Source organism: Gracilinanus agilis, chromosome 6 (assembly GCF_016433145.1).
Source record: "Gracilinanus agilis isolate LMUSP501 chromosome 6, AgileGrace, whole genome shotgun sequence".
Taxonomy (NCBI): Eukaryota; Metazoa; Chordata; class Mammalia; order Didelphimorphia; family Didelphidae; genus Gracilinanus; species Gracilinanus agilis.
In genome coordinates this window covers 7357051-7382998 of record NC_058135.1, presented here as the reverse complement: position 1 = coordinate 7382998, position 25948 = coordinate 7357051, and the positions used below count along the sequence as shown (strand labels likewise).

General features: G+C 46.3%; 1 protein-coding gene across 1 annotated transcript in view; it reads left to right on the top strand.

Moving 5' to 3' along the window:
• Positions 1-836: 836 nt before the first annotated feature.
• FGF2 (fibroblast growth factor 2) overlaps positions 837-25948 on the top strand; it is a 58604-nt gene continuing 33492 nt past the window's right edge. Inside the window, 1 exon segment of the mRNA XM_044680690.1 lies at positions 837-1017. Coding sequence (XP_044536625.1) covers positions 837-1017 — 181 coding nt within the window.

Sequence of the window (25948 nt, the reverse complement as noted above, 5' to 3'; positions counted from 1 at the left end):
TTCCCCGCAGTCCGAGCGCTCCCGAGGTGGCGCAGCCTAGCGGGCCCGGACTCGGGGCCCCAGGCAAGGCTAGGCTAGGCAGTGCAAGGGGAGCCAGGGAGGGGGCGGAGTGGCGGGGCCGGGGGTGGGGAGGGAGGAGAAGTGACGCCGCCCCGCAGGCTGGCTCGGGGCATTCACCCAGCCCCGGGCCAGCCCTGCGCCTCGCTTCCTCGCTCCCGGGCCGGCGCGGGTGCAACTGCTACGTTTTGCCGTCCGCCAGAGTGCCTGGGGTCGGATCCCCGAGAGCGACGGGAAGCACACGGGCCCGAGGCATCCGCAGCCCCGCGTCCTGAGGCCGGGAAGGAGGGAAAGCTTCTGGGCCCTGACGGGAGGGTCGGAAGGGGGCCGGAGGGGGAGTGTCGCTGCTCGCCTGAGCTGTGTTTCACGTGGCTCCCGAGGCCGGGCGAGCGCGATTTGGGGCGGGGCGGTGATGGAAGCGGGGCGGCTGGGGGAGGCTCTCTAGCTAGCGCCGCCGGCATGTGGGTGCCAGTGCGGGGCTGAATGCGAGGGAGCGTGACGGTGGGAATCTGCTGGCCCGTGGGGGAGAGCTCTCGGCTGTGAGCGCCCCAAGCCACAGGCGTCCTTGGGTCTCCGTCGACCCCCGCCGAGCCCTGAACCAGCGCCACAGCGGGAGACTGGGGGGCCGCGGACGGCACCGGAGTCAGCTGGCTGCCAGACTGGGGGGCCGCGGCAGGGGCCGCGCCCCTTTTCGGCCCGCAGCTCGGGGGGCCGCGGCGGCGGCGGCGGCGGCGGCGCCGCCTGGCCCGTCCCGTGGTGGCGGCGGCGGCAGTGTCGGCATGGCCGCGGGCAGCATCACCACGCTGCCGGCCCTGTCCGGGGACGGAGGCGGCGGGGGCGCCTTTCCCCCGGGCCACTTCAAGGACCCCAAGCGGCTATACTGCAAGAACGGAGGCTTCTTCCTGCGCATCCACCCCGACGGCCGAGTGGACGGCATCCGCGAGAAGAGCGACCCGAACAGTGAGTGATGCTGCCGCTGGCCCTTTCCCCGCCCTCCACCACCCCCTAGACCCCCCGCGAGACGAGCTTGGGGTCTTTTAGGCCCCATCCCCTTCTTCTTGTCAGAAGGGTAATCTGGGACGTGCTTCAGGTCGCAGCCACTAAGGGAACACTCCCGGGCACTCAGGCCGCCAAATTCTGTGCTTTTCTGCTTCTCCACCCTTGCCTCCTACTTCTCCTGTGGACCTTGCCGCCTTCCCCTTTCACTCCCCGGGCTTCATTTCCTCTCCTCCCTTATTCACTTCTCCATCTTTGCTCCAGAGGGATGTGCGCTTTCTCTCCTCCCCGACCCTCCTTGGGGTTTTCAGGTTCACCACCTCCTTCCTCCCTGGCTGCTGAGTTAGACTCCCCTCGCGCTTTGCGGTGTGGGCCAGTTTCCCTTGGTAAACCAGTTCCCCAGTCCCTGGAGCTCTGGGTTCAACCTCAGCCTCCCGAAGACCACTTCTGAGGGGAAGGACTACCTGTTGCCCTCAGGAGTGTTTCCAACTGATTGCCCCTCTCGGGGAAGGGGGAAAGATGCTGCTGCCTTGGCGGCTTTGGGCTTTCCCTGCCCCACGGCAGCATGCCCAAGTCCTTCTCTTCGTGGCTTTTAATCCCGAGCCCGAGCCATGTTGAAGCCTTAGAAGCTGGCAGCCTCGCTGCGCACTCTCTCTTTTTGTGAGCCGAAGACTAGCGTTAGGAAGTTGATGTCTAGCCCGGCTTTTTGGAATTGTTGGAAGCAGAAAGAGTAGGGGGAAATGGACCATGGTAGAGGTGTGACAGAGCCCGAGGGGAGTGTGTGTGTGTGGGGGCCCAGGCTCGTTAGGAGGAGCCACCAATCATCCCTTAGAAAATTCTCCGGAGAGGAAAGGGGAGAAAAATGCGCCCTCCCTTCTGGTAGTGCTATTGTGTGTGGTGGGGAGCAGGGACTACAGTGTTTTGGCATTGAGGCAAATAGAGGTTAAGTGACTTGCCCAGGGCCATACAACTAGCAAGTGACTGCAGCCATCTAGCTGCTTCCTGGCATTGCAAATCGGGGAAAAACAAAACAAAAAACCTTGCCAGGTACTAGATATACCTGTTAGCTAGAAATCCTGACATTCCCTCTCAGTCTCTGTCTTCTTTCGGGTCCTTTTGGTAAAAGTAGAAAAGCCGAACATGTTCCTGCCATTCTGGTATTATTAGGCAGCAGAGAAGGCCGTGCACTTCTTATTTTATCCATGTGATGCTTCCCTGCTCACCTTCAAAGCAGCCAGCTATCACTTAGGTCTTAAAGAGCTGTCAGGGATCAGGAGAGCTTAAGGAGTTGCTCTGGCCCTTTCCCTCTTTCCACAGCCCTCTGAACTCCCTTCACTTTCACACTGGAAGAGAGCTCAGGGGGCATCGAGTCCCCATCCTCTTCTTTTTGTAAGAGGGGTAAACTGAGGGCAGGGGTCAGGGCTGATAAGGAGCATGACCTGAATTGACTAAATCCAAGTTTTCGGCTTTGGATACAAAATGAAACGTGAATTTGTTTCCCAACGCTTGAGTTCCCAGACCTGGCCGAACGTCGTTCCAGGCACTGGGGGTACAGATACAAAAATGAGGCAGCCCGTGGCCCAAGCTGAGGGATTCTATTCCACTAAGGGGCTACAACCCGTGTCAGGGTGTCAGGGCCGGGAAGGGAGAAGACACCGCGATGGTGACAGCCGTGATGGGTCTCTGCAGGCTATCAGGAGGGTCACTGCTGTTGCTGGTGAGAAGTGGGTAGTAGCAGGGCCAAAGGCAAGAGATTGGTGCTGGCTAGGCCCTGGGCCCTTGGTGGGAATAATATTTTGATTGTCAGCGATGATGCATAACCATCGGACAGCCCATAAACTCCATTGGTTTCCTTGAGATGTCAAGAGAAAGGAAGGTCCCCAGCACACTGGGAGGTTCCTGTTGTGCATTTATGAGAGGCCGTGGCTGCATGCAGTGGTCAAGCCTGCATGGATGAGCTTCCAGACCCACTCAAGCATATTGATTTGTCTGAACTGGCATAGGAACCTGAGCAAAAGAGAAGGGACTTGAGTGCTTATTTAGGCCAGCTTTCTCATTTCACAGATCAACAAACTGAGGTCTGGAACAGAAGAAGAAAGACAAGTAGCTTTCTCTGGTAGAGCCGGATTCAAAACCAGCTACTCTGAGTCCCAGTGCACTTCCTCATGCGGATATGGCCATGTGGAAGAGAGATTAATTTTGCTTTGCTTGGCCTCAGTGGGCGGAACAGTGAGGGCCCAGAGACCAATGCAAACGATGAGAGTTGTTCCAGGAGTGGAATGTGGCAGGAAGCTGTCTCTCTCAGGTCGGGGCTGGACAGGATGGCCCCCAAGGTCTTGACCAGCTCTGAAATTCTATGATTCTCAGCAGCCAGCCGAGATAAGGAATGAGGGGATCAGTCCTTAGCGCCATAGAGTGGGAAGGCCCCTTGGAGATCGTGTAGTCCAACGCCTTTGAGCCTCTCCAGGGGGAAGGAGCGAGCCAAGGGATGGAAGGAGGCCAAGGTGGGTCATTCAGGACAGTCTTAATAAACACAAAAGCCGGGAACTTCATTTTCAGTTTTGCCCAGGGCCAACTCCAATGAGCTCTTTCCTCTCTGGGATCAGGTCCCGGTACTTCCCTCCCTCGGAGGCCTCAAGCAGAGCTGGCAGGTTGACTTGGGAAGGCCTCAGGGAGGTTCTGAAGAGGCTGTGCCAAATCCAGGTTACATCTTGCAGTAGAACAGTCTGCTTTGATTTGGGCCTTTCCGGGCCGGTCTGCAGTAACAGCCAGCTGAGTAGCTGTTGCCTGGATTATTAACATCCTTTTTTCTGCCCAGAGGAGGAAATCGAATCCCCAGCAGTCAGTCAGTCAGTAAATATTTATCAGGCTCTTGTTATGTGCCAGGGACTGTGCTGAGTAACCCTGAACATCCAGAGAAAGGCAGGAACACAGTACCTGCTCTCCAAGTGCTCCCATTCTAATGGGAGAGATGGATGGAAATTGAGGCCTGGGGAAGGCAGTGGGGAGGGAGAGACCCAACAAGGGCCTCCTGGAGAAGCTGAGGTTGGAGCTGTGTCTTGAAGAGGGCCAGACTGAGGCAGAGGTGAGTAGGGAAAACAATCAGGGCCTGGGGCATGGCCAGGGAAAAGCATGGAGTCTGGAGATGGAGGCCCGGGCAGAGGCAAGTAAAACCTAAGAAACCGAACATGCGAGAACTGATGAGAGGGGACCAGAGAAGTACTACTAGCCTTCTTACATGACCTGCTACTGGGGCTGGCCTGCCTCAGCCTTGTCTGTATCTGTCCTGCTGAGTCAGCCAGGAGACGGAGGGATGGAGAAAGGGGGATTTGGGTAGGTGGGGAGAGACAGGTGAGAGGAAGAAAGATGGAGAGAGAGAGAAAGAAGGGGAGAGAGAGATGGAGAGGGAGTCAAAGAGCCCTGAGAGAGAAATGGAGAAAGAGGGAGGGAGAGATGTGGAGAGAGTGAATGAGAGAGATGGAAATAGAAAGGGAGAAGGGGAGAGAGAGAGATGGAGAGTCAGAGAGATTGGAGAAAGAGATGGGGGGAGAGAGAGAGAGATGGAAATAGAGAGAAAGAAAAGGAAAAGGGAAGACACACACACACACACACACACACACAGAAATTCATTCTGAAGTGTTTCCTGCATTTAAGGCATTTGAGTAAAGCTCTGGGGAAACCAGAGGCAAGCCAGTTCCTGCCCTCAAGGAGTTGCTTTCTAATGGGGAAAGGACACTTGGCCAGAAGCATGATGGGTAGACTGGATCCTGGTTAGATAGGCACAAGGCTCACCTCTCTCTAAGGTGGGAGTGAGGGGAGGATTGTGGCTGGAAGCCCAGACTGAGAGCCCTAGTTCCTGGTGGGGTGGGGTCCAAGTGGTCCAAGAGTGAGATCCTGGGGGAGACTGCAGGCCTATGAAAGTCTGGGAGTGGTGGCCTCCCCTCCCCTGGCAAATCTCTTCCAAACATGTATGGGTTTTATTCATGTAAAACATAGCCCTCTTTCTCTGCCTGAAAATTGCGTTCACATCGAGCCGTTCAGAACAGAGAACATTTTCTTCTCAGCTGCACGTAAAACATGTGGTGGAGGTAGTAAATGAAATGTGCGCTCTGTGTGTGTGTGTGTGTGTGTATGATGTGTGTGTGTGTGAGCACGCACCGGGGGGATGGGGGTGTTTTCCTATGAAATTTGTTCCAGATGTCCTTGTTTAGGAACAAATGGAGTCAGTAAGATATGCCAGATTGGTCTTTGCTCCTCTCCTGGGAGGCACCTGGGGAGCTGCTGCCCTCATGTCCCCTCTGGGGCCTCACTGTAGGCGCCCAAAGGAGCCAGGTCTGTCAGACCAGATGCAGTCCACACCTCGGCAATCTGCCGGCTTTAGGGCCAGTACAATTCCCAGATTCCTGGGCATTTTCAAGATGTGCTCCTGTCTTGGAAAGTCCAGTCTGGTTTGGGGATCCTTCGGGGTGGTGGCCTTTGAATTTCTGCTTTTCTGCCGCCCTCCCATGACCTCTGAAATCCAGCCTGGCCAGCTTTAGATGGTAATCTGTGCTTGTAGATTTTCCCTCGACCTCTCCTAGCTCAGAATCGGCTCCCGCGGCACTCTCTGAGGACCCCCAGTCCTGGGGTGGAGAATGGGGACAGGCCATTTACCTTCTTTGGCTCTGCCAGGGTCCTAGCTGTAGGCAGCTCCCTGCACTTGGTGCTTCTTAGTGGGATCTTTAATTGCTTCCTTCTGAGGGACCATCACTTACAGAACCATGGGAAATGCAGCTGCTCCGCTGGAGTCTTCCATGGCTTATTTGACCCCCTGTGAAGAACTTATCTCAAAATCTTTGAATACATCTCCCCCCCCCCGTTCTTCATCCTCAGCCAAGAAGAGCAAACCCGATGGACTTTCACCTGTGTTTCCTCAGGGGTTCTGTGAGAGTGGATTTATTGTTGTCAGTGCAGTTGCACAGAGGAAGCCATTAGAAGCGACCACGCCTTTGCCTTTGAACTTAGCATGCTCTAAACTCTGGTAAAAATGAAGAGGGTTAGGGGCTCAGTGGATTGAGAGCCAGGCTCAGAGATGGGGGGTATCTGGGGTTCCAGTCTGGCCTCAGACACTTCCTAGGGGTGTGATTCTAGGCGAGTCACTTAGCCCCCATTGCCTAGCCCTTACCGCTCTTCTGCCTTGGAGCCAATACACAGTATTGATTCTAATATGGAAAGTGAGAGCTAAAAAAAATTTGAATAGGATTTAGCCCCCACCCACATATGTGGACAGCTAGCAGCCACAATGGATAGAGTGCAGGCCTCAAGTCTGCAAGATTCACACCCCCTCCTTTTATTCATTGACTAATTTTTTGTAAACCTATTTTATTTTACCAATTGCATGTAATAACAATTTTCCACAGAAGTTTTCTGAAGTTATATGGTCCAAATTGTCTCCCTCTGTCCCTTCTTCCTTCCCAGAGCTGGTAAGCAATTTGATCTAGCTATACCTGTATTACCACACAAAACACATTTCCATAGTGTTCATTTTTGTAAAGAGAACTCTCATATAAAACCCAAATCTCAAAATAAACACCCAAATAAACTAAAGGGAACAATGGTCTGCTTTGATCTGCTTCTCGCTCCCCCAGTTCTTCCTCTGGAGGTGGAGAGCAATCTTTTTCATCAGTCCTTCAGAACTGTCCTGGATCATTGGATTGCTGAGAGTAGCCAAGTCTATTACATTTGATTGTCCCACAATATTTCAGTGACTGTGTGTAATGTTCTCCTTGTTCAGCTTATTTCACTCTGCATTAGTTTGTGTAGGCCTTTCCACCTCTTTCTGAAATCATTCTGTTTATCATTCCTTATAGCCCAGTAACGTTCCCTCACCATCATATACCACAATTTGTGCAGCCATTCTCCAATTGATGGACATCCCCTTAATTTCCAAATCTTTCCCACCATAAGAAGATCAGCTATAAATATTTATGTGCTAGTAAGTCCTTTCCCTCTTTTTAAAAATCTCTTTGGGATATAAACCAAGTAGTAGTATTACTGAATCAAAGGGTAAGTACAGTTTTATTATATACATATATATATAATAAATAATATATATTATTTGAGCATAATTTCAAACTGCCCTCCAGAATGGTTGGAGGAGGTCACAACTCCACCAACAATGCATTAGTGTCCTAATTTTGCCACATCCTCTCCAACATTTATTATTTCCCATTTCTGACTATTGACCAATCTGATAGGTGTGAGGTGGTACCCCAGAGTTGTTTTAATTTGCATTTCTCTTCAGACCATTTTTTCATATGATTATCGATAGCTTTGGTTTCTTCCTCTGAAAATGGATTGTTCATATTCTTTGACCATTTGTCAACTGGAGAATGGCTTCCGTTATAATTTGACTTGGTTTTCTCAATATCTGAGATATGAGACCTTTACAGAGAAATAGATTCATCTTGAGTTAAGTCTGGCCTCAGATGCTTTGTAGCTGTGTGTCTCTGGGCAAGTCACTTAAACCTGTTTACCTCATCTGAAAAGAGTTGGCAAAGGAAATGGCACCTTGTTCCCCTATCTTTGCTAAGAAAATCCCAAATGGGATCATGAAAAGTTGGACATGACCGAAATGACTAAATATACAAATATAGATATTTTAAATATATATGTATATGTATACATACAATATATGTACACAGGTGTGTGTGTGTGTGTGTGTGTATGTGTGTGTGTGCGCTTATATTTTCCCTCCTGGAATCAAAGCTGCTATAATAAGGATGCCATGGACCACTGTGTAACATTTTATGGTTTTTCCACTGTGTTTTCTATATGATGCTGCATTTAATCTTTGCAACCAGCCAGTGAATTAAGCCGCCAAGGTGTGACAAGACTAAGGCACTGAGAATCAGTGCTTTATAAGATTTGTAAAAAAGCACGATCCCTAGTTGAAGACCACGATGGGGCCCTTTGAAGGACTCTTCAGAATCATACTTTCAAAACAAAATACGATGGAAACCAGTTATATAAAAATAAATGCTCAAAGCTTGGCAGCTTCATTCCTCGGACTCCTTCTTGAGGGCAGCTCTGCCTTCCTGGGGCTCAGAGAAGTCTCCCTCCCCCGCGCCGTCCCCACACACCAGTGGGCCTAGATGGCAGTGGCTGTTGTGTTACTTACACGCAGGCTTCCTGCCGTCCTTCTGCCAGCTCTCCGCCATGTACCACGTTGGGAGCTTGACCCAGTCCCGGGGCCTTGGGACGCCAGTCTGCCAACCGAACCATTCTCTTGGTGTCGGCGGCGGAGACGGCAGCATCGATATCCTTGGATACCAGTGAGCCCCGTAGAGCGGGCAGCAGCAAGCTGTGCGCTGGCCACCACGAGGGTCCCATTTAACCATCCGGTTGGAGGGGTCAGAGCAGGCCCCGGGCAGACGAAAGGATCCGGCTGACGAGCCGCTGAGATTGGGGTGGGGGAGCGCTCGATGTCCAGGTTCTGGGGGGCCCCGGCGTGGTGTGTGAGTGGTCAGGACGGAGCTCCAGGCCGGCTGGGACTTCGTCCCTCTCCCAACGCCTCGTCTTTCTCAGTCTTTATTGGCCTCCCCACTCCCACCGTCTCGGCTCCCTTCTGAGTATTTTCTTTCATTAGAACCTGGGTAAGTCTTCTGAGGGCAGATCTGAAGAGCACCTCCTAGTAAATGCTTCAGCCGTCCCAGCCATGCCCAACTCTTTGTGACTCTACTTGAGGGTTTTCTTGGCAGAGATACTGAAGTGCTTTGCCATGTCCTTCTCCAGCTCATTTTATTGATGAGGAAACGAGTCAAACAGGGTTAAGTGACTTGCCCAGGGTCACACAACTAGTCTGTATCTGAGGCAAGATTGGAAAGGAAGATAAGTCTTCTTGACTCCAAGTCCAGCCCTCTGTTCAGGGCACCACCTAGCTGCCCCCAGGGTTTGCAAAGTATTTTATAAATATTGTCACTTGATCCTCATGACTCTGGAATGTGTAGGTGCTATTATTGTCCTCATGAGGCTAAGCCAGGTTAGGTTACTTGCTATTTCCTGCTCCAGCTCATTTTATAGATGATGCAGACAGTTAAGTGACTTATCCAGAGTCACACAGCTAAGTGCCCAAGACAGGATTTATTTTTATTTTTTTATTTTTATTTAAAAAGATTTTTTATTTTGAATATTTTCCCCTAGTTACATGTTTCATGTTCTTTCCCTCTCCCCCAACCCCCCTGACCCCCTGTAGCTGACGCACACTTCCACAGGGTTTTACATGTATCATTGATCAAGACCCAATTCCATGTTATTGATAGTTGGACCAGAGTTGTCGTTTAGTGCCGAGACAGGATTTAACGCAGGTCTTCCCCGACTTCAGGTCCGGCGCTCTCTGAGCCAGCTGGTTGCCAGAAACCTGTACATACAGACATGCATGCATACACACCCAGATAAACGTCCACACACGGATACCCACACATGGCGGGAGTAAGAAGGGTGTCTTTAGCGCCTCTCTCCTCCTTTCTCCAAGAGAGACGTAGATTCCTGCCAGGAAGAGAAGCTGGACGTTGGAGGCGAGCCTGGGCTCTCTTCAGAAGGAGTTCTGGGCTACAGCGATGGCCCTCTGCTCCTCTGTATGGTAGGAGTTACTTCAGGCCTCCAACTTCACTTCTGATTGCCGTTGGTTTAGCCAAGCTTTATAGCCATTGCTTGACTCGACTCCCTCCCAAGTGCCAGCATCCCAAGGAGCTCACGCGGCAGATGGCACAGAAAGTCCTTTATCCAAGTGGGAGCACACCAGAAATCAGAGAGGTGGGCAGAGGAGAATACAGGCCAGCCAGTCCATGGAGGAGAAGAGCTCTCCCACCGGAAGCAAGACAGCTGGGCTCCGCCGAGTCACCTCAGATCTCGTCCTGGGGGCTCACACAGACCTCACCCGATAGCCTCCAGTGGGGTGCGCCGGGCTCAGCACGGAGGGCGCTGCCTGCTCCCCTTGGGCCAGTTTCTTCCTGGAGTCCTTCCCTTTAGTGAGCTGAAGGGAGAGCGGCATCACAGAGATGCTTTTGTGCAGTTGGAGACCACAAGAGTGCCCCCATGCTAGAAGAAATAGTGTGGAAGAGAAGATCTTTTCTCTCTCCTGCTCTTACCAACTCTGGCTCACTCTTTCTATAGGCATGAAGTAGTGATCTTCACCCTGTGGAGAGGATCCCATATAATTTGCCATGTCGTATGTAATCATGATGTGATATGATTGCAATGTAGCATAACATAAGAGGTTTCCCTTGGAATCCTTATGTATTTCATTTTAGGCATTTTATTCGGATTCTGAGAATAGGTCTAGAGCAGTGATGGGCAAACTACGGCCCGCGGGCCAGATGTGGCCCTTCTCCTTCATAATCTTTCAGTCATAAATAGGGCTTAGTATCACAAAAAATATGAGAATTTTGTAAAATGTGTCATTGTTATTTTTTAATAAATTATATTGGCCCACCTAAAGTTTTTTTTCCTTCCCTTTGGCCCCCCTCTTTAAAAAGTTTGCCCATCACTGGTTTAGAGGATCCATCAGACCATCAAAGGGAAAGGAGTCCATGATTCCTGACTGAAGAGTCTTCTCCTTTTAGCGGAGCAGGCTCTAATGTCTATTAAAGATTAATAGGATTTGGGGGCAGCTGGGTAGCTCACTAGATAGAGAACTATCCCTAGAAATGGGAGGTCCTGAGTTCAAATCTGGTCTCAGATATTTCCTAGCTGTGTGACCCTGGGCAAGTCCCTTAACCCCCATGGCCTAGCCCTTACTGCTCTTTCTTTATTTAACTTATACTCAGTATTGATTCTAAGATGGAAGGGAGAGGTTTTTTAAAAATGAATACGATTTGGCTTTGAAAGTCTCCTTAGAGGCCATCTAGTCCAACCTCCCATTTCTGTGTCTGGAAACTGAGGCCCAGGGAGGATGAATTCATTTACTCCCAGACAGCGCTGGTAGCAAGCCCTTCCAACCTGGGTCCTCCAAGGCCAAATCCTTTCAGTGTCTTTTTCATTAGACTCAGGTGTTTTTCAGAATCTCCTTCCCAGCCTTCCCAAGTGGCCCTCCGGGAGCCTCCGTATGAAGATGACTTCCCCTGCGTGTCTCCCCTCTGGGGTCGGCCCTCCTGGCTCCCCCAGCCCCTGCTCAGAGCTCACAAAGCCAAGGCCCGCTCCCTCATTTCTCCTGGCTCTGAAGGAAGAACTGGCGAGCACTAAGGCCCACCTCCAAATGGCTCCATAGCAGCAACCGTTTGCCTTTGGGACATTTGTGTGTGGATACATACACGTATGTGTTTGTGTGCATGCGTGTGCCTTTGGAATGCCAAAGACAAACTGCTTGAGCCCTTTCAGCTGCGTGGGACCCTTGGTGACCACATCTGGGGTTTCCTGGGCAGAGACGCTGGAGTGGTTTGCTGTTTTCTTCTCTGGCTCATTTGACAGGTGAGGAAACTGAGGCAAACAGGGCTAAGCAACTTGCCGGGGGTCACACAGCTAGTGTCTGAGGTTGGATTTGCGCTTGGGAGGAGAAGTCTTCCTGCTTCTGAGCTGGTGTTCTATCCCTGCATCGCCTCCCTGTCCCAACCCAGGGCCAAGGCCAGTTCTGGAACGACCCCACTAAAAAAGACAGCTAACCAGACGGATGAGTACAGGCACGCACACATAAATAGGCAGCTTACACACAGGTACTTCTGCATGCATAGCATGCTCACTTCATGCACAGGTCAGAAGCGGATACACGCAGAAATATAATGTCTAAACAAACACGCACGTGCGCACCTATGTGTGTGGAGAAATACAGATGAGCCTGGTGCCCCCGCTGGAGCCATTGCTTAGCTGAAGTCACTGGGCAGGCTTCCCCACACACCCGGAAGAGCCTTTATTTGGCTTACAAAAGCTCCCTTGGAATGATGCTCAGACAGCAGCCTTTACTGACTGGCCTGGGCTGTTTGCTGTCTGCCATTTTTAAATGGCTCTTCCTCATCTGGGAGTTTAATTTGAGAGTTCAGCTTGGTGCAGCCACAGGGGCCAGACCCATCTGTTGTCAGTTTAGTTTTTGGGGCAGACCTTGGCTTTCAATGGCGGAGGAAAGCTACTCCCAGGGAGAGGATTCCCTCCGCTGGTTCATATTAGCCCAGCCAACTTTGAGACCTTGAGAGGTTCTGCGTCATAGACTCACTGTTGGGGCCTGCTAGAGACAGAATTTGAATCCAGGTCTTCCTAGCAGAGGCTGGCCTTCTCTTCACTGTTGTGCTGTCTTTAACTTCTTACTTTCCAGTAAGGGGAAGTGGAACGACATCTCACTTTAATAAGCCTTCTTTTCCTCCCCAACTGTGCGATCCTTCATATGCAGAATCGAAAGCAATTTGACAGATATTCGTCAGTCATACAGGCGGAGGCGGGAGGGACCCGAGAGGCCATCTAATCAACTGTCTTCATGTCCCACTCTTCGTGACCCCATTTGGGGTTTTCTTTTTTTCCTTTTTTTTTTTCTTTTAAAACCCATACCTTCCATCTTGGAGTCAATGCTGTGTATTGGCTCCAAGGCAGAAGAGTGGCAAGGGTAGGCAATGGGGGTTAAGTGACTTGCCCAGGGTCACACAGCTGGGAAGTGTCTGAGGCCAGATTTGAATTCAGGACCTCTGATCTCTAGGCCTGGCTCTCAATCCACTGAGCTACCTGGCTGCCCCCCTAGGGTTTTCTAGGTAAAGCTCCTGGAGTGGCTTGCTCTTTCCTTCTTGAGCTCATTTGACAGATGAGGAAATGGAGGCAAACAGGATAAAGAACTTGCCCAAGGTCACACAGCTAGGAAACATCTGAGGCTAGATTTATACTCAGGAAGAGGAGGGTCCCTGACACCAGACTGGGTACTCTATCCACCGCACCACCTCCTTCATTTTCTAGATGAGGAAAGTGTCTGAGAGAGGGAAAGTGATTTCCTTAAGGTCTACAACAAGCAAAAGGCAGGATCTGAAGTCATCTTCATGGCCCCCGTTGTTGTTCATCCTTCATTTTCAGAGAGGTCCAATGACAGACATCGTGAGGGTGATGGACTGAAGAGAGGCAGAGGCTGTCCAAGGAGTTCACCACTCTCTCCACTATGATGCCTCACGGCCACACTCCATGTGCCAGGGGCTGTGCTTGGTGTTGGGATGTGTAGATAAAAAAAGAAACATCCCCTGCCCTCAGGGAACCTACATTCTACTGGGATAGGCAACCCGAATAGACAAAGTGATGGCGACAAAGATGAGAGAAGTCTGAGAGTTCTGGGGTTATTTGTGGGAAGCCGTCACTGAGTGCTGGGGAGGAAAGGGGCCAGAGTGAGTACTGGAAAGGCTTTCATGGAAGACATGCCAGCTGAGCTGAGCCTTGAAGGCAGGATTCAGAAAGGTGGTAATAAGGGGAGGAAGTGCATTCCAGGCAGAGCCAGAGATGAGCTGCCAGGTTCAGAGAACAGATACCACTGACCTACTGCCTTGATCCATCAGTCAGTCAATAAATACTTATTAACTACCTACTATGTGCCAGGCACTTTGGCAGGGTCTGGGAATACAGGCACAAGACAGAAAGACATTCCTCGTTTCCATCAAGGAGCTTACAATCTAATGGAGAACGACGACATACAGAAGATGAAAAGGGCAGGAGGGAAGTTACCCAGGGTAGGAGTGTGAGGGAGAAGTCCTAAGGAGCCTGGCCAAGAGGGAGGTAAAGAGGATCAGATATAAAGCATATGAGAAGGGGGTTGATGGAATATGGTAAAGAGGTGGCATGGAGCCAGACAGGGAGGCCCCAAATGCCAGGCAAAGATGATGATACTGATTCGGTACTCAACAGTTTTCAAACTCTTCTTCCATCCCTACTCCCCTTGGATTCTTTTTTTGACTATGGTGCAGCTCTGTAAGAAAGCTAGCAGATCACAGGAACATACCTCAGGCCATCCCACTCATTTTACAGATGAGGAAACTGAGGCCCAGAGGCTAAATGTTCCCAGGGTCACACAAATAGAAGCCTTAGAGCTCAAATTTGATCCCAGGCCCTCTGGCTCCCAAGCTGGTGGTCTTTTCAATGGAGCTGGTAACTGAATTAATTAGTATGCCTCCAGGAAGGGCTGGCACATCTGCTGTACACTGTGTGATGTAACAAACGAGACGGGCCTGCCTGCTGTTCCCAGGAGAGGAGCTTTGGAATTGGTCAACATAATTAAAGCCATTCATCTCCTCAGGCAGGAACAAGCCCCAATGGGGAGCCTCAACTCCTTGTATGGTTCCCTCCACAGATAAACCGTTTAAGGATGTTTGGATAAACTTATGGGGAAAAAATAAAGCTTGTCCTACAAGAGCTGTATTTATTTCCTGAGAAGCTGGTGGACGTCATGGCGGTGGCCCATTGTTGGCTGGGCTGATATCAGCCCCTCCCTTCCCCGTACTGTGTCACCTCTGCCTTGCTTTCCTCATTCAGCCACGTCACCACTGCCAGCTGAGCCCCTCTAATTCAGGAGAAGGGTCATAGAAGTCTAGCTGGCTTCCCGAGAACCCCACTCATGGAGCCATGCTCTGGGGTACCAACGTTCCCTCCAGATACTTTTAGCTGGAGCAGTGCCTATTCCAGGAGGCAGCAGCAGGCTTCCAGTTTAACGAGTAATGCATGGGGAGCCTTTTTTTTTCTAATTAATTAATTTAGAATATTTTTTCCCATGGTTACATGATTCATATACTTCCCCCCACCCCCTTCCCCATAGCTAATGAGCAGTTCCACTGGTATTTACATGTGTCATTGATCAAGACCTATTTCCATATTATTAATATTTGCATCAGGGTGATTGTTTAGTGTCTAAGTCCCCAATCATATCCCCATCAAACCATATGATCAAGCAGTTGTTTTCTTCTGTGTTTCTGCTCCCACAGTTCTTTCTGTGGATGTGGATAGTGTTCTTTCTCATGAGTTCCTCAGGATTGTCCTGGATCATTGCATTGCTGCTAGTAGAGAAGTCCATTACATTCGATTGTGCCACAATGTTCTCTGTGTACACTATTCTCCTGGCTCTGCTCCTTTCACTCTGCATCAATTCCTGGAGGTCTTTCCAGTTCACATGGAATTCCTCCAGTTCATTATTCTTTTGAGTACAATAGATTCCATCACCATCAGATACCACAATTTGTTCAGCCATTCCCCAATTGAAGGGCATCATGGGGAGTCTTTTGGCATGATCAGTTCTATCTCAGTTTTGGTCTAGATGAAGACTTAGTCATCTTGTTTCTGCCGGTGCATGGGTGCCCCTGGGGTGCCCTCAACTCTTTCACCTCTGAGCTTCTTGATTCAGTTAAAGAGGATAACAGGAAAGTTCCCTGAACTCCAGGGTGTCCCTAGAAGAAGACGACTTCCATTTTTATCATACCCTGGCCCTGTGCTACCTCCATTCTCTTATTAAGCCCAAGTTCCCTTTCCTGATTAACCTTGGTGGCCATCCACATTCTAGCCCCAGGTCCTACTCATCACCTTGGCTTCTCATTCCATCTATACTAAGGCAGCTCAATCTTCCTCCCTTCTACCCCCACCCCAGGGCCATTTGTATCCCCTGAACCCTGCTTTTCTTTCCGAAGAATAATAGTAAACACACACATGGTGAAGCTTTTCTTTCCTAATAATTGCTAGCATTGATATAGAGCCTTAAGGTTTGTAAAACATTTTACAAGTATTATTCTTTGTAATCTTCTTGATAACCCTGGGAGGTAGGTCTATTCCCATTTTACAGATTTAAAAAAAAAAAAGGAGATAGATAGAAATTAAGTGGCTTGCCTAGGGTCATTGATAGTAAGTGACTAAGGTGAAATTTGAACTCAGGTCTTCTGACTTTAGGTCTGATCCTCTGTTCACTATACCATCTAGCTGCCCTGGAAAACCCTTTCCATCATCTCTGAGGCCAATTGGACCTTTCTCATCAATTGAACAAGGACACTGAGCATGGAGCCAAGAAGGCTCATCTTTGTGAGACCAAATCCGGCCTCAGACAGTTACTAGCTGTGTGATCCTGGGCTAGTCACTTAACTCTGCCTCAGTTTCTCATCTGTAAAGTGAACTGGAGAAGGAAATGGCAAACCACTCTAGTATCTTTGCCAAGAAAACCCTAAATGGGGTCACAGGATAGGATATGACTGAATAACAAGGGACACGCTGAAGAAAATCAGCCGAATGCAGACTGACCTTGAGCTGAGGCACCCTAACCGAATAGACTTAGTCATGTCAGCTCTCAACAGACCACTCTCAGCTCCCCAAATTCCTCTTTCCAGAGCACCCACTTTGTTGTCATTTTCATTTGTTTGCTATAACAGAAGTGTCGTTCCCTAGATCTTTGCGCACGTGAGTCCTTTCCCTCTCTTTGATCTTTGGACTATGTAAGCTTAGTAGTCAAAGTTTCTGGACTCTGTAGAGTTCAAAACAGCTTTCCAGAATAGTTGAGCCAATTTACAATTCCACCAACTACACACACATAGCTGTCAATAAATGCAAACACATTTACATATGTAAATTAGAGGCGCTTAAGCAGGAAGCACTGGGGGAAGAATCTGGGTCTTCCTGACTTGGGGGTCAACTCTTTACGCCACGCTGCTTCCGATGTGTCTGTACAGGTACTTGACAGAGTACTGAACAGCACAGCAATATTCAGCTACGCCCTCTCCTTGAGCTGCTCCCTAATCACTGAGCAGGAATCCACTTTCTTTCAAGCCTTTGGATAGCACCAACTTCTAACAAGTAAGGGCTCTGGAAACGTGGCACACATGGGTCTTTTTCGTGTTGTTATGGAAATGTGTGACATTTATATGCATGTGTATACATACCTACAAGGGTGTATGCATAGGTACTCACATATACATGTATAGTTCTTCAGTGTCTCCCTTGTTGTTAGTCTTGTCCTACTCTTCATGACTCCATTTGGGGTTTTCTTGGCAGAGATCCTGAGTGGTTTGCCATTTCCTTCTCCAGCTCATTTTATAGTTGAGAAACCGAGGCAGAATTAAGTGACTGGCCCAGTGGTGAGCTCTCTGGGTGAGAAAGTATGAAGAGTTTAGTAAGTTTCCCTGCAGAACTCCAAATTGATTTCCAGAGGGCTGCACCAGTTCAGGGTTTTACGCAGTAGTGAATTAGTGGCACAGCCTTGGTGCTTCATTCACAGTTTATGTGTAGGACAGGAGTTTTCTTGGTATAGAGTTTCTTTTCTTGCTTGCTCTCTGAGTGATCTTCCCCGCTCTCTAGAGAGCCTTATACGCATCATCCTGGGCAGAATTTTATAGCCACGGTTTACATACATTTGGAGATAACAGGACTGATCATGGCCACAGACTGTTGAAGGTTACCAGGATAATACAAGATTGGGAGGAATGCTTCTGGAAATAAGAAGGCAGAATGTATTAGACCTGGATGGGGAACCAAGCTTTACTCTGGATCCATGGTAGTTGGGGAGCAGGAACGGTGAGAGAGAGAGAATCCAGTTTCCATATTGAATGTTATGTCAACGAAAGGTAATGATGGCTTCATAGGAGGGCACTAGACCTAGAGTTAGGAGAGACTTTAGTTCAAATTCCTGCTTAGACCTTTAATAACTTTGTACATCTGGTCAGATCATTGAGTCTCAGTTTCCTCAACTGTCAAATAGGAATAATAATAATACTTTGAATATTGCTTGACGTAGTTCTTGTGGGAAAGCACTTTATAAAAAAGCATTTGTTAGGCACATCTTCTATGCAGAGCCCTGTGCTGGTGCAATTGTATCTGGGGAGATTTAACTGGAATACTAATCTTGTCTCTGTGAGAGAGGATACACTTTAACCCAACTCCTCCTTTCAGCCATCTCCTGGTTCTTGACTTTTCTTAGTTAGCCTCTCCTTTGTAGAGCACTCTAGAGCTGATGGTGCCTTTTGATCCTTCTGGAAGAGACTTGCTGGAAGCCTGAGACTACCTTCTTCTAGGGAAACCTTCTCCTACTTTCTGCCTCCCAATGCCACTGTTTCAAATAATTGGACATAGGGGAATCCATGAGGCTCAGATTAGTGTAGTTTTTACCCAGAGTTGTACAGGTAATTTTTTTCTTTTTTAACTTTTAAAAAAGTTTATTTTTTCAGTGACATATAGAAACAATTTTGACAATTGTTTTCTGACACTTTAGAATTCAGATTTTCTCCCTTTCTCCCTTACTTCCCCCCACCCCAGTAAATAGTCTGAGATAGATTATGCCAGTGCTTTCATGCAATACATATTTTCCTTATTGCCTATGTCATGATAGAAGACACATATTACACATACAATAAAAAATGGATGGAGGAAATAAAGTGGAACATAGTATGCTTTGATCTGTGCAGGTACATTTGTAACAGAGGAAAAAATAAGGGTTCCTTTTAAGTTTAATCTTCCTTATTAACATTTTCTTCATTACTTTCTCAAGTCTAGAAATTTAAAAAAAAAACCTATAAATTAGATCATCCTGATTTGTAAGATTTGCCCATTTCTGAGGTATAAATGAAAATATATTGTCCAAAGAGCTGGTAGGAGCTGACTCTAGCACCTCACTGCTTTTACCCTATTTGGGGAAGTTATAGAGTATAAAATCAATAAGATTCTCTTTCATTTAGCTCTGGAGCCCCCAGCCAGAATAGTAATGAAACTTCCCACAGATTCTGTTTTTCGTGTGTGTTTTCCTCTTGGTGTGTCCTGTCTGGCTTCCTATTCCCAGATCAAGGCAAATAAAGGCAGATGTAGCATATTTATGGTTGCTGCTCAAACACCAGTCATGCCAACTTCCCCTCTTTGCTTGACCCACTCACTATCCTGTCTCCTTTGAGCCTCTCGAGAGTTCGCTCCCAATTCTCATGCCAAGGGACCCTGCTCACTCCCACATCCCTATTCACAGATCTTGCCTTTTGTAAGAAGACAGCCACTAGGTATTAACAAATAGAAGATTTCTGACTCAACCCCCAGGCTTCATTCTTAGCATGTTTATCTCCTTGGTAAAAGACATATAAAAAGGGTGTAATACTAAGCAATTAGAATATAAGGACAAGGGAAAAAAATCGCTGCCCTCAAAGGGTTGGTTCTCCTGGGAGGAGAATACACCATTTATACAGAGAAATTAATACAGTGAAATTTGAGGGAGGAAATTCCCTAATAGAAATCAAGAAGGCCATTCCATAGAAGGCAAGCCTTGAAGGAAGAAACTTTAAAGGAAAAAAATCAATCTTAACATGTTAAAGACATATTAGAAGTTTTTTTATTACCTTGTCTCCGCATGACATAAAAACATATAAAAGAAACCTTAATTTACCTCCAATTTTACAAAAGTAAATAAAATAAACATTTTCATATACAAAAAAAAAGAAGATTGTGCATAAATGTAATCACAAATCTCTTCTACGTTTAGCTACTTTTCTTCATATCTACATAGTAAATCCCAGCCACAAGTGCTCCGGCCCCTCCCCGCCCTCCCTGCATCACAGAAGGTGTCATCCAGGAGACTGACATGTTCATACAAATTAAGTCTTCCATGTTTTCACCTTCCCATTCACTCTCAGGAGGTATCTCTCATGGTTGATTCTCCCAGCATTAATTCTGTAACTGTGTATAATGTTCTCGTGGTTCTCCTCTTTTCACTGTTCATCATCCCGTGTAGTTCTTTCCAGGTTTTGCTAATTGTTTCTTATGGCACAGTAATATCCCATCACAATTGTAAACCACAATCTGTTGAGCCGTTCCTCAATCGAGGAGCATTCTCTCAATCAATAACCACTTATTAAGCACTTCCTATGTGCCAAGGCACAGCTCAGTGACTCAGTGGATAGAGTACTGGACCTGGAGTCAGGAAGACCTGAGTTCAAATTCAGGCTCAGACATACTTAAAAGCTATGTGACATTGGTCAAGTCACCTAAGCTCTGTTTGCCTTAATCCACTGGAGAAGAAAATGAAGATGAAAAACCAAGAAAAGAGTTTATTACAAAAATGACCATGGGGTAGTACAACGGAAGGGGAAAGGCAAGCTTCTTTTGGAACTGGAGTCTGGATGGGCTGCACCAGTGATGTATGTGTTCTCAAAGAGAAGGGATGGAGGTCACCCTGGATGTCCAAAGCAATGAAACTGACCTCAGCATCACTTAAATCCTAGCAATTATGTGAGAGCGCCACCCTCAAGGTACAGTCAGCAGATCTGGACTCTCTTCTGTTTTCGGTGTGGACTCGATGGTCGTAAATATGTTAAGTGCATTCTGGGGGAGAATTATCACCTGGTCAAGAGGAAGCAAATGCCCAATGAATTAGCAGCAAGAAGTCAGTGATGCTATGAGACCTGATTTGTTTTCAATACTTTGCTTTTTTTTCTTTTCTTTTTTTACCTTACCTTCTGTTTTGGAACTGACACTGGTATCAATTCCAAGAAAGAAGAGTGATAAGGGCTAGGTACTTGAGGCTAAGTGACTTGCCCAGGGTCACACAGCTAGGAAAAAACAAACCAAAGAGTATAAGTACCCAAACTGAGTCCATTTTATTAACCCACTCAGACAGAAATGGAGAAAACTGAAGAAATAAACAAAGAAATTTGGAACTCTCCAAATGGTTTAGGTTTTTAGGATCTTATGACTTTGGAAAACTTATGTGGAAATAATTTTGGTTTTAATTTGTATGAATATAATTAATTAATATTAATATATTAATATATAATTAATACTCCTTCAGGTAGAGCAGATTCATCATTGAATTATGCAGAATGCTCTTTTTTTGTTCTTTGAGAAGTATCCTGCGTGTGTCACTTGTACCTTGACTAAAACAGAATCATTTTGTTCTATTTCACCATTATTGATACCGTTGCAAGTATTTTTCCCACCTTAATCAGGCAGGTGAGCTGCCTTTTGCTTTAAGATCTGTGTATTTGAGATGCTTCCATTATATCGTGTGGGCTTTATGGTAAGAGAATAGGACAGTGTCTTGCTTTGAGGGCCATCTGCCCTTTTCTCTGAAGTTTTTCCTGCTTTTTTTTGGTCCTCGTGGATGTCACTCTTAGCCCTTCTTCATGGGCTGGCTTTGACTCTATCCCATTTGAGTACTTAATGAATTTTGTCCTCCATTGTTCTTTCTAGTATTGGTGTTCAAATACTACATTCTTTTGAGATCACAGGACAAGTTGGAAGCCCAGTGCTAGGCAGGTAATAGACAGCTATTATGTGCTAAGCACAGTTACAAGTATTTTCACATTGAATCCCCACATCAGCTCTGTGTGAGGTAGGTGCTGTTATTATTAACCCAAATGTATAGCCCTTAGTGCTCTTCTGCCTTGGAACCAATACTTAGTATTAATTTTAAGAAGGAAGGGAAAGAGTTAAAAAAAAGACTGCTTCAGTATCAGAAGGTTCCTTTAATACTGTGACTACACATTCTCTGTACTCAGATTCAATGATTATTTTGAGAAATCTTTTACAGATTCATGTGATTCACTAATTCTCAAAGCAAAAGAACATGACATAATGGGAGCATCCAGCCTTGTTTACTAGGGTCAGTTGAAAGATTAAAAATGACCAGCAGCCTAAAAGGAAGGCGACTTGACTTTGAGATACAGAAAAAAAAGCCACATTCCCTGGTATACTGGGCAGGTTGTAGTAATTTGGGAAGTTCTCTACCCCAAAAGGGTAGAGAACTTTTAATTGATGGCAAAATTCCAGTTGGTCATTTATTACTTAGTGGTAGACATTATCCTTTTCAATTTTCTCTTTTAAAATGAAAATCTCTCTAGGAGAAATAAATGTATTTCGCCGGTAACAATTCAGGAGAGACAAGTTGTTTCAGAGAGTTTAGCATCAGAGGACCTGGGTTCAAATCTCAGAGCTACTTTTTGCTGTTTTGGGGACCAGTGGGCCAGTCACTTAGCTGTTGGTGTCCTTTGTTCCCTTATCTATGAAGACAATGAAAGGGGTGGCCTGGATGACACACCTTCTGTGTGGCTTTCTGGCCTTTAGGTCCAAAGACCACATTGGGCAGGTTTTATTCCTTTCAGCTCCCACCCACCCACCCTAAGGTCTTTGAGATCTGATTGTTGAATGCCCTGTGTGTCATCCACTATGTCAGGCTGACTGCTCTAGCCATGCTTCATTTATTTCTGCCATCTTCTCAACAGCCAATTTGCCACTGAATGTGTGTGTGATCTGGGCACCACTCCTCTATCTGCTGTTACCCCCCTGTTAGAATATAAGATCCTAAAAAAAAGATCCTCTTCTCAATTTTGTTTTTGTTTCCCCAGAAAATAGCATGGTGTTTGACACGTAGCAGCACTTAACGCTTTCATTACTTCCTTTTTTCTTTTCTTTCTCCATCCATCCATCCATCCATCCGTCCGTCCATCTGTCCATCCGTCCGTCTATCTTATGCTTCTGCCTCCCATCTGGACCAGACACTTTAGCTCCTGCACTGGGACCCTGGCCTCCTGATAGATAACTGACCAACAAACAGTTCTCTTGCCACCATTATTTATGTGTACAGTACAACAGCATTCCCTGCTGTGGTGGGTAAAAGATGAAATGAGAGTACTCTGCCTTTAGCTCTGAGAAAAGTCATCAGATCAAAGCTAGCGTTCCTGAAGAGATGGATCGGCCGCTTTCTCTGGCTTTGTTCCTTCAAAACTTCCTTCTCAGGTCATGATCCTGCCTCTATGTGCAGTCTTCTCCTTTTAGAATGCAAGTTCTGTGAGGGCAAGGACTATTTTCTATTTTTACATTAAGCACTTTATGAATACTTTTCATATATTCATAAATTCATTCATTCATTCAAACTTACCTCATCTAGCAAATAGTTGATCATCTTGCTAAACAAAAAGAGATCTTGACTAAGGGTATGGCTGCTTTATAATATAAACTCATTTAAAAAATACATAGCAGAGGAGAATGAAAGATTCAGGCAGTATTGTCTTGTAAGACAGAGGAAGAGAGGTGGAAGTGAATCTGGAGAAAGCTCAACATGAAAACCAATTAAGTCATGTCTTCCCAAGAGCATTTGGAAATGAACCTGGGAGGAGAACAACACATAAATGAAAATTGGAAACATCTGCTAGTGTTTTTATCATGACCTATTTCCGTCATAGGTGACACTGGAAAAATTAAGGAAAGATATTCAGAATTTTATGTAGTGCTTTAAGGTTTGCAAATTTTTTTTTCAAATTTACTCTGAACTAAGCAAATGCCATTTCAAATGAATCCTTCCCGAAACACAGTGGAAAAGAAAAGGTGACTTACATATGAAGCTATACATTTCTATGCTATAAAACTTGTTTTTTAAAGCACATAACAAATTTGCCATGTAACTTTCAAAGCTATCCTGCTAGTCTGTGGTTCCTTCCAGTCTTCTTTTTTTTTTCAAACATTTATTAATTTTTATTTTTTAGGAAAGTTAACATGGTTACATAATTCATGCTCTTACTTTCCCCTTCACCCCCCGACTTCCCCCTCATGGCTGATGCATATTTTCATTGGTTTTAACATGTGTCATTGATCAAGACCTATTTCCAAATTGTTGATAGTTGCATTGGAGTGGTAGTTTTGAGTCTACATCCCCAATCATGTCCGCCTCAACCCATGTGTTCAAGCAGTTGTTTTTCTTCTACGTTTCCTCTCCTGCAGTCCTTCCTCTGAATGTGGGTAGGGTTCTTTTCCATAAGTCCCTCAGAATTGTCCTGGTCATTGCATTGCTGCTAGTATGGAAGTCCATTACATTCTATTTTACCACAGTGTATCTGTCTCTGTGTACAATGTTCTTCTGGCTCTACTCCTTTCACTCTGCATCAGTTCCTGGAGGTCTTTCCAGTTCACATGGAACTCCTCCAGTTCACATGGAATTCCTCCAGTTTATTATTCCTTTGAGCACAATAGTATTCCATCACCCGCATATACCACAGTTTGTTCAGCCATTCCCCAATTGAAGGACATACCCTCATTTTCCAGTTTTTTTGCCACCACAAAAAGCGCGGCTATGTTTGTTTTATTTTCATTTATTTCTTTTTCATCAGTCTCCAGCTCTAGCTCCTCAATTTCTCCCAACTCAACTTCCCCTATTTGGAAAATATATTTTTTATATGTATTATCAATTTTTCCTCATAGAGGTTATGTGACTTTCTAAGAGTTAAATAGCTGTTATGTGCCATGGGCTGGATTGGTACCTAGATCATCCTGACTTTGAGTCCAGCCTTTTTGTCTATGCCAGAAAGAGCCAAGTATTCAAAGAAAATGACTTTTTTGTATGTAATAACATTAAAAACAAAAAAAGAACATTGGTCTTCCAAGGATTCAGAGGCCTTCTTTCCAACCCCTCCATCCTGCACATGAAGAACTAGTGGCCCAGGGAAACTAAATTCCCAGTCATACAGGTAGTAAATACTGGGGGTAGGACTGAACCCCAACTTTTCTGAGTTCAGGATCATTGTTTTTTACATTATAACATCCTATTTGCCTACTAGCTCAAGTAGGAGTTTGACCTCAGCTCAACCACCTCTTCATGAGGTGTTTCCAGGACCCCCCATCTGTTGGAGTCCCTTTTCACTCATTTACCTTAAATTGACTTTTATACAGTTTATATTTACTTATATGTGTATTTGTTTTTCTTCCAATAAAATGGAAGTTCATTGAGGACAGGAACCATTCTGTTTTCGTCTCTGGGTTCGTGGCCCCAATCATTGCCTGTCACAAAGCAGCTGCTTGGTAAATGCTAGGTGACTGACTGATTTTTAAAAATCTAACCCAAATTGTTCTTCCCTTCAGCATTTAAGACACTCCATATTATGGGAACCACACAATTTTTAATCATTGTTTTCTGACATTTTATGATCTATGTCTCTTTTTCCTTCTCTCTTCTCCTTCACAGCAGGCAATATGATCCTGGTTATGTAATCATGCAATACATCAAATCCATGTTTTTTAACTATTCTGTCTGCACTCCAGGCTAATTGGGTCTCGTTTCCTATCTATACATGCTAAAGAGAAGAACCATTTGGGTTAGATTGAAAAAATCAGTCACCAACCTAGCATTTACCATGTGGTATTTGAAAACTCTAGACTGGAAGAAGGATCAGCTTTATTCTGTTTGGCCCCATAGCACAGAACCAGGAGCAAAGTGGGGGAAGTTACAATAAAGTAAATTGAGGCTTACTATCAGAAAAATCTTAACAATTATAACTTTGCAAAAGTGGTTTCTCTCCCACTGGAGGTCTTTAAGCCAAGGTATTTTACAGTGGAGAGTCCTTTTTGGGGGCCGATTGAACTGAATGGCTTTTGAGATCCCTTCCAACTCTAAAATTCTGAGACTTTATAATTAGTTGACACCTAATAATATCTTGTTGATTGATTGAAATGCTACATTTTATTTTTCTAAGAGGTATCCCAAGAAGCAAAAGATGACAAAGGTTAAAAATAACATAGTTTTAATTCCCTCATGTTACAGATGGGAAAACTGAGAATCAGTACCAAAGACCAAAGAAATGGTCTATGTAGATATAGTTATCATCTGACTCATTCTCCCAAAGCCAGGCTAGCTAAATCTCCCCTTCTGAGTCCTAGGGTCTGCCTAATGGGTTCCGGTGTCTTCTCTAATGCTATAAACTCCCTCCTGAGGGCTTAGTCTTTGCCTCTTCATTTGAATAGAGCCAGACAGGAATGGGGTCCAGCTTCACTTAAGATGGTCAGTGCTTTTGAAGACTGCCTATCCTTTGATCCAGCAATACTACTGCCAAAGAGATAATAAGGAAAAAGGCATGTGCAAAAATATTTATAGCCGCTGTAGTATACAGAATTGAGGTCATATAGTTTTTTCTAGCTTTGGCTGAGTTCCAAAAGCGGTTAGGCTTTTGGAATCTTGAGGAGAAAAGGCAGTTGGCTGGAT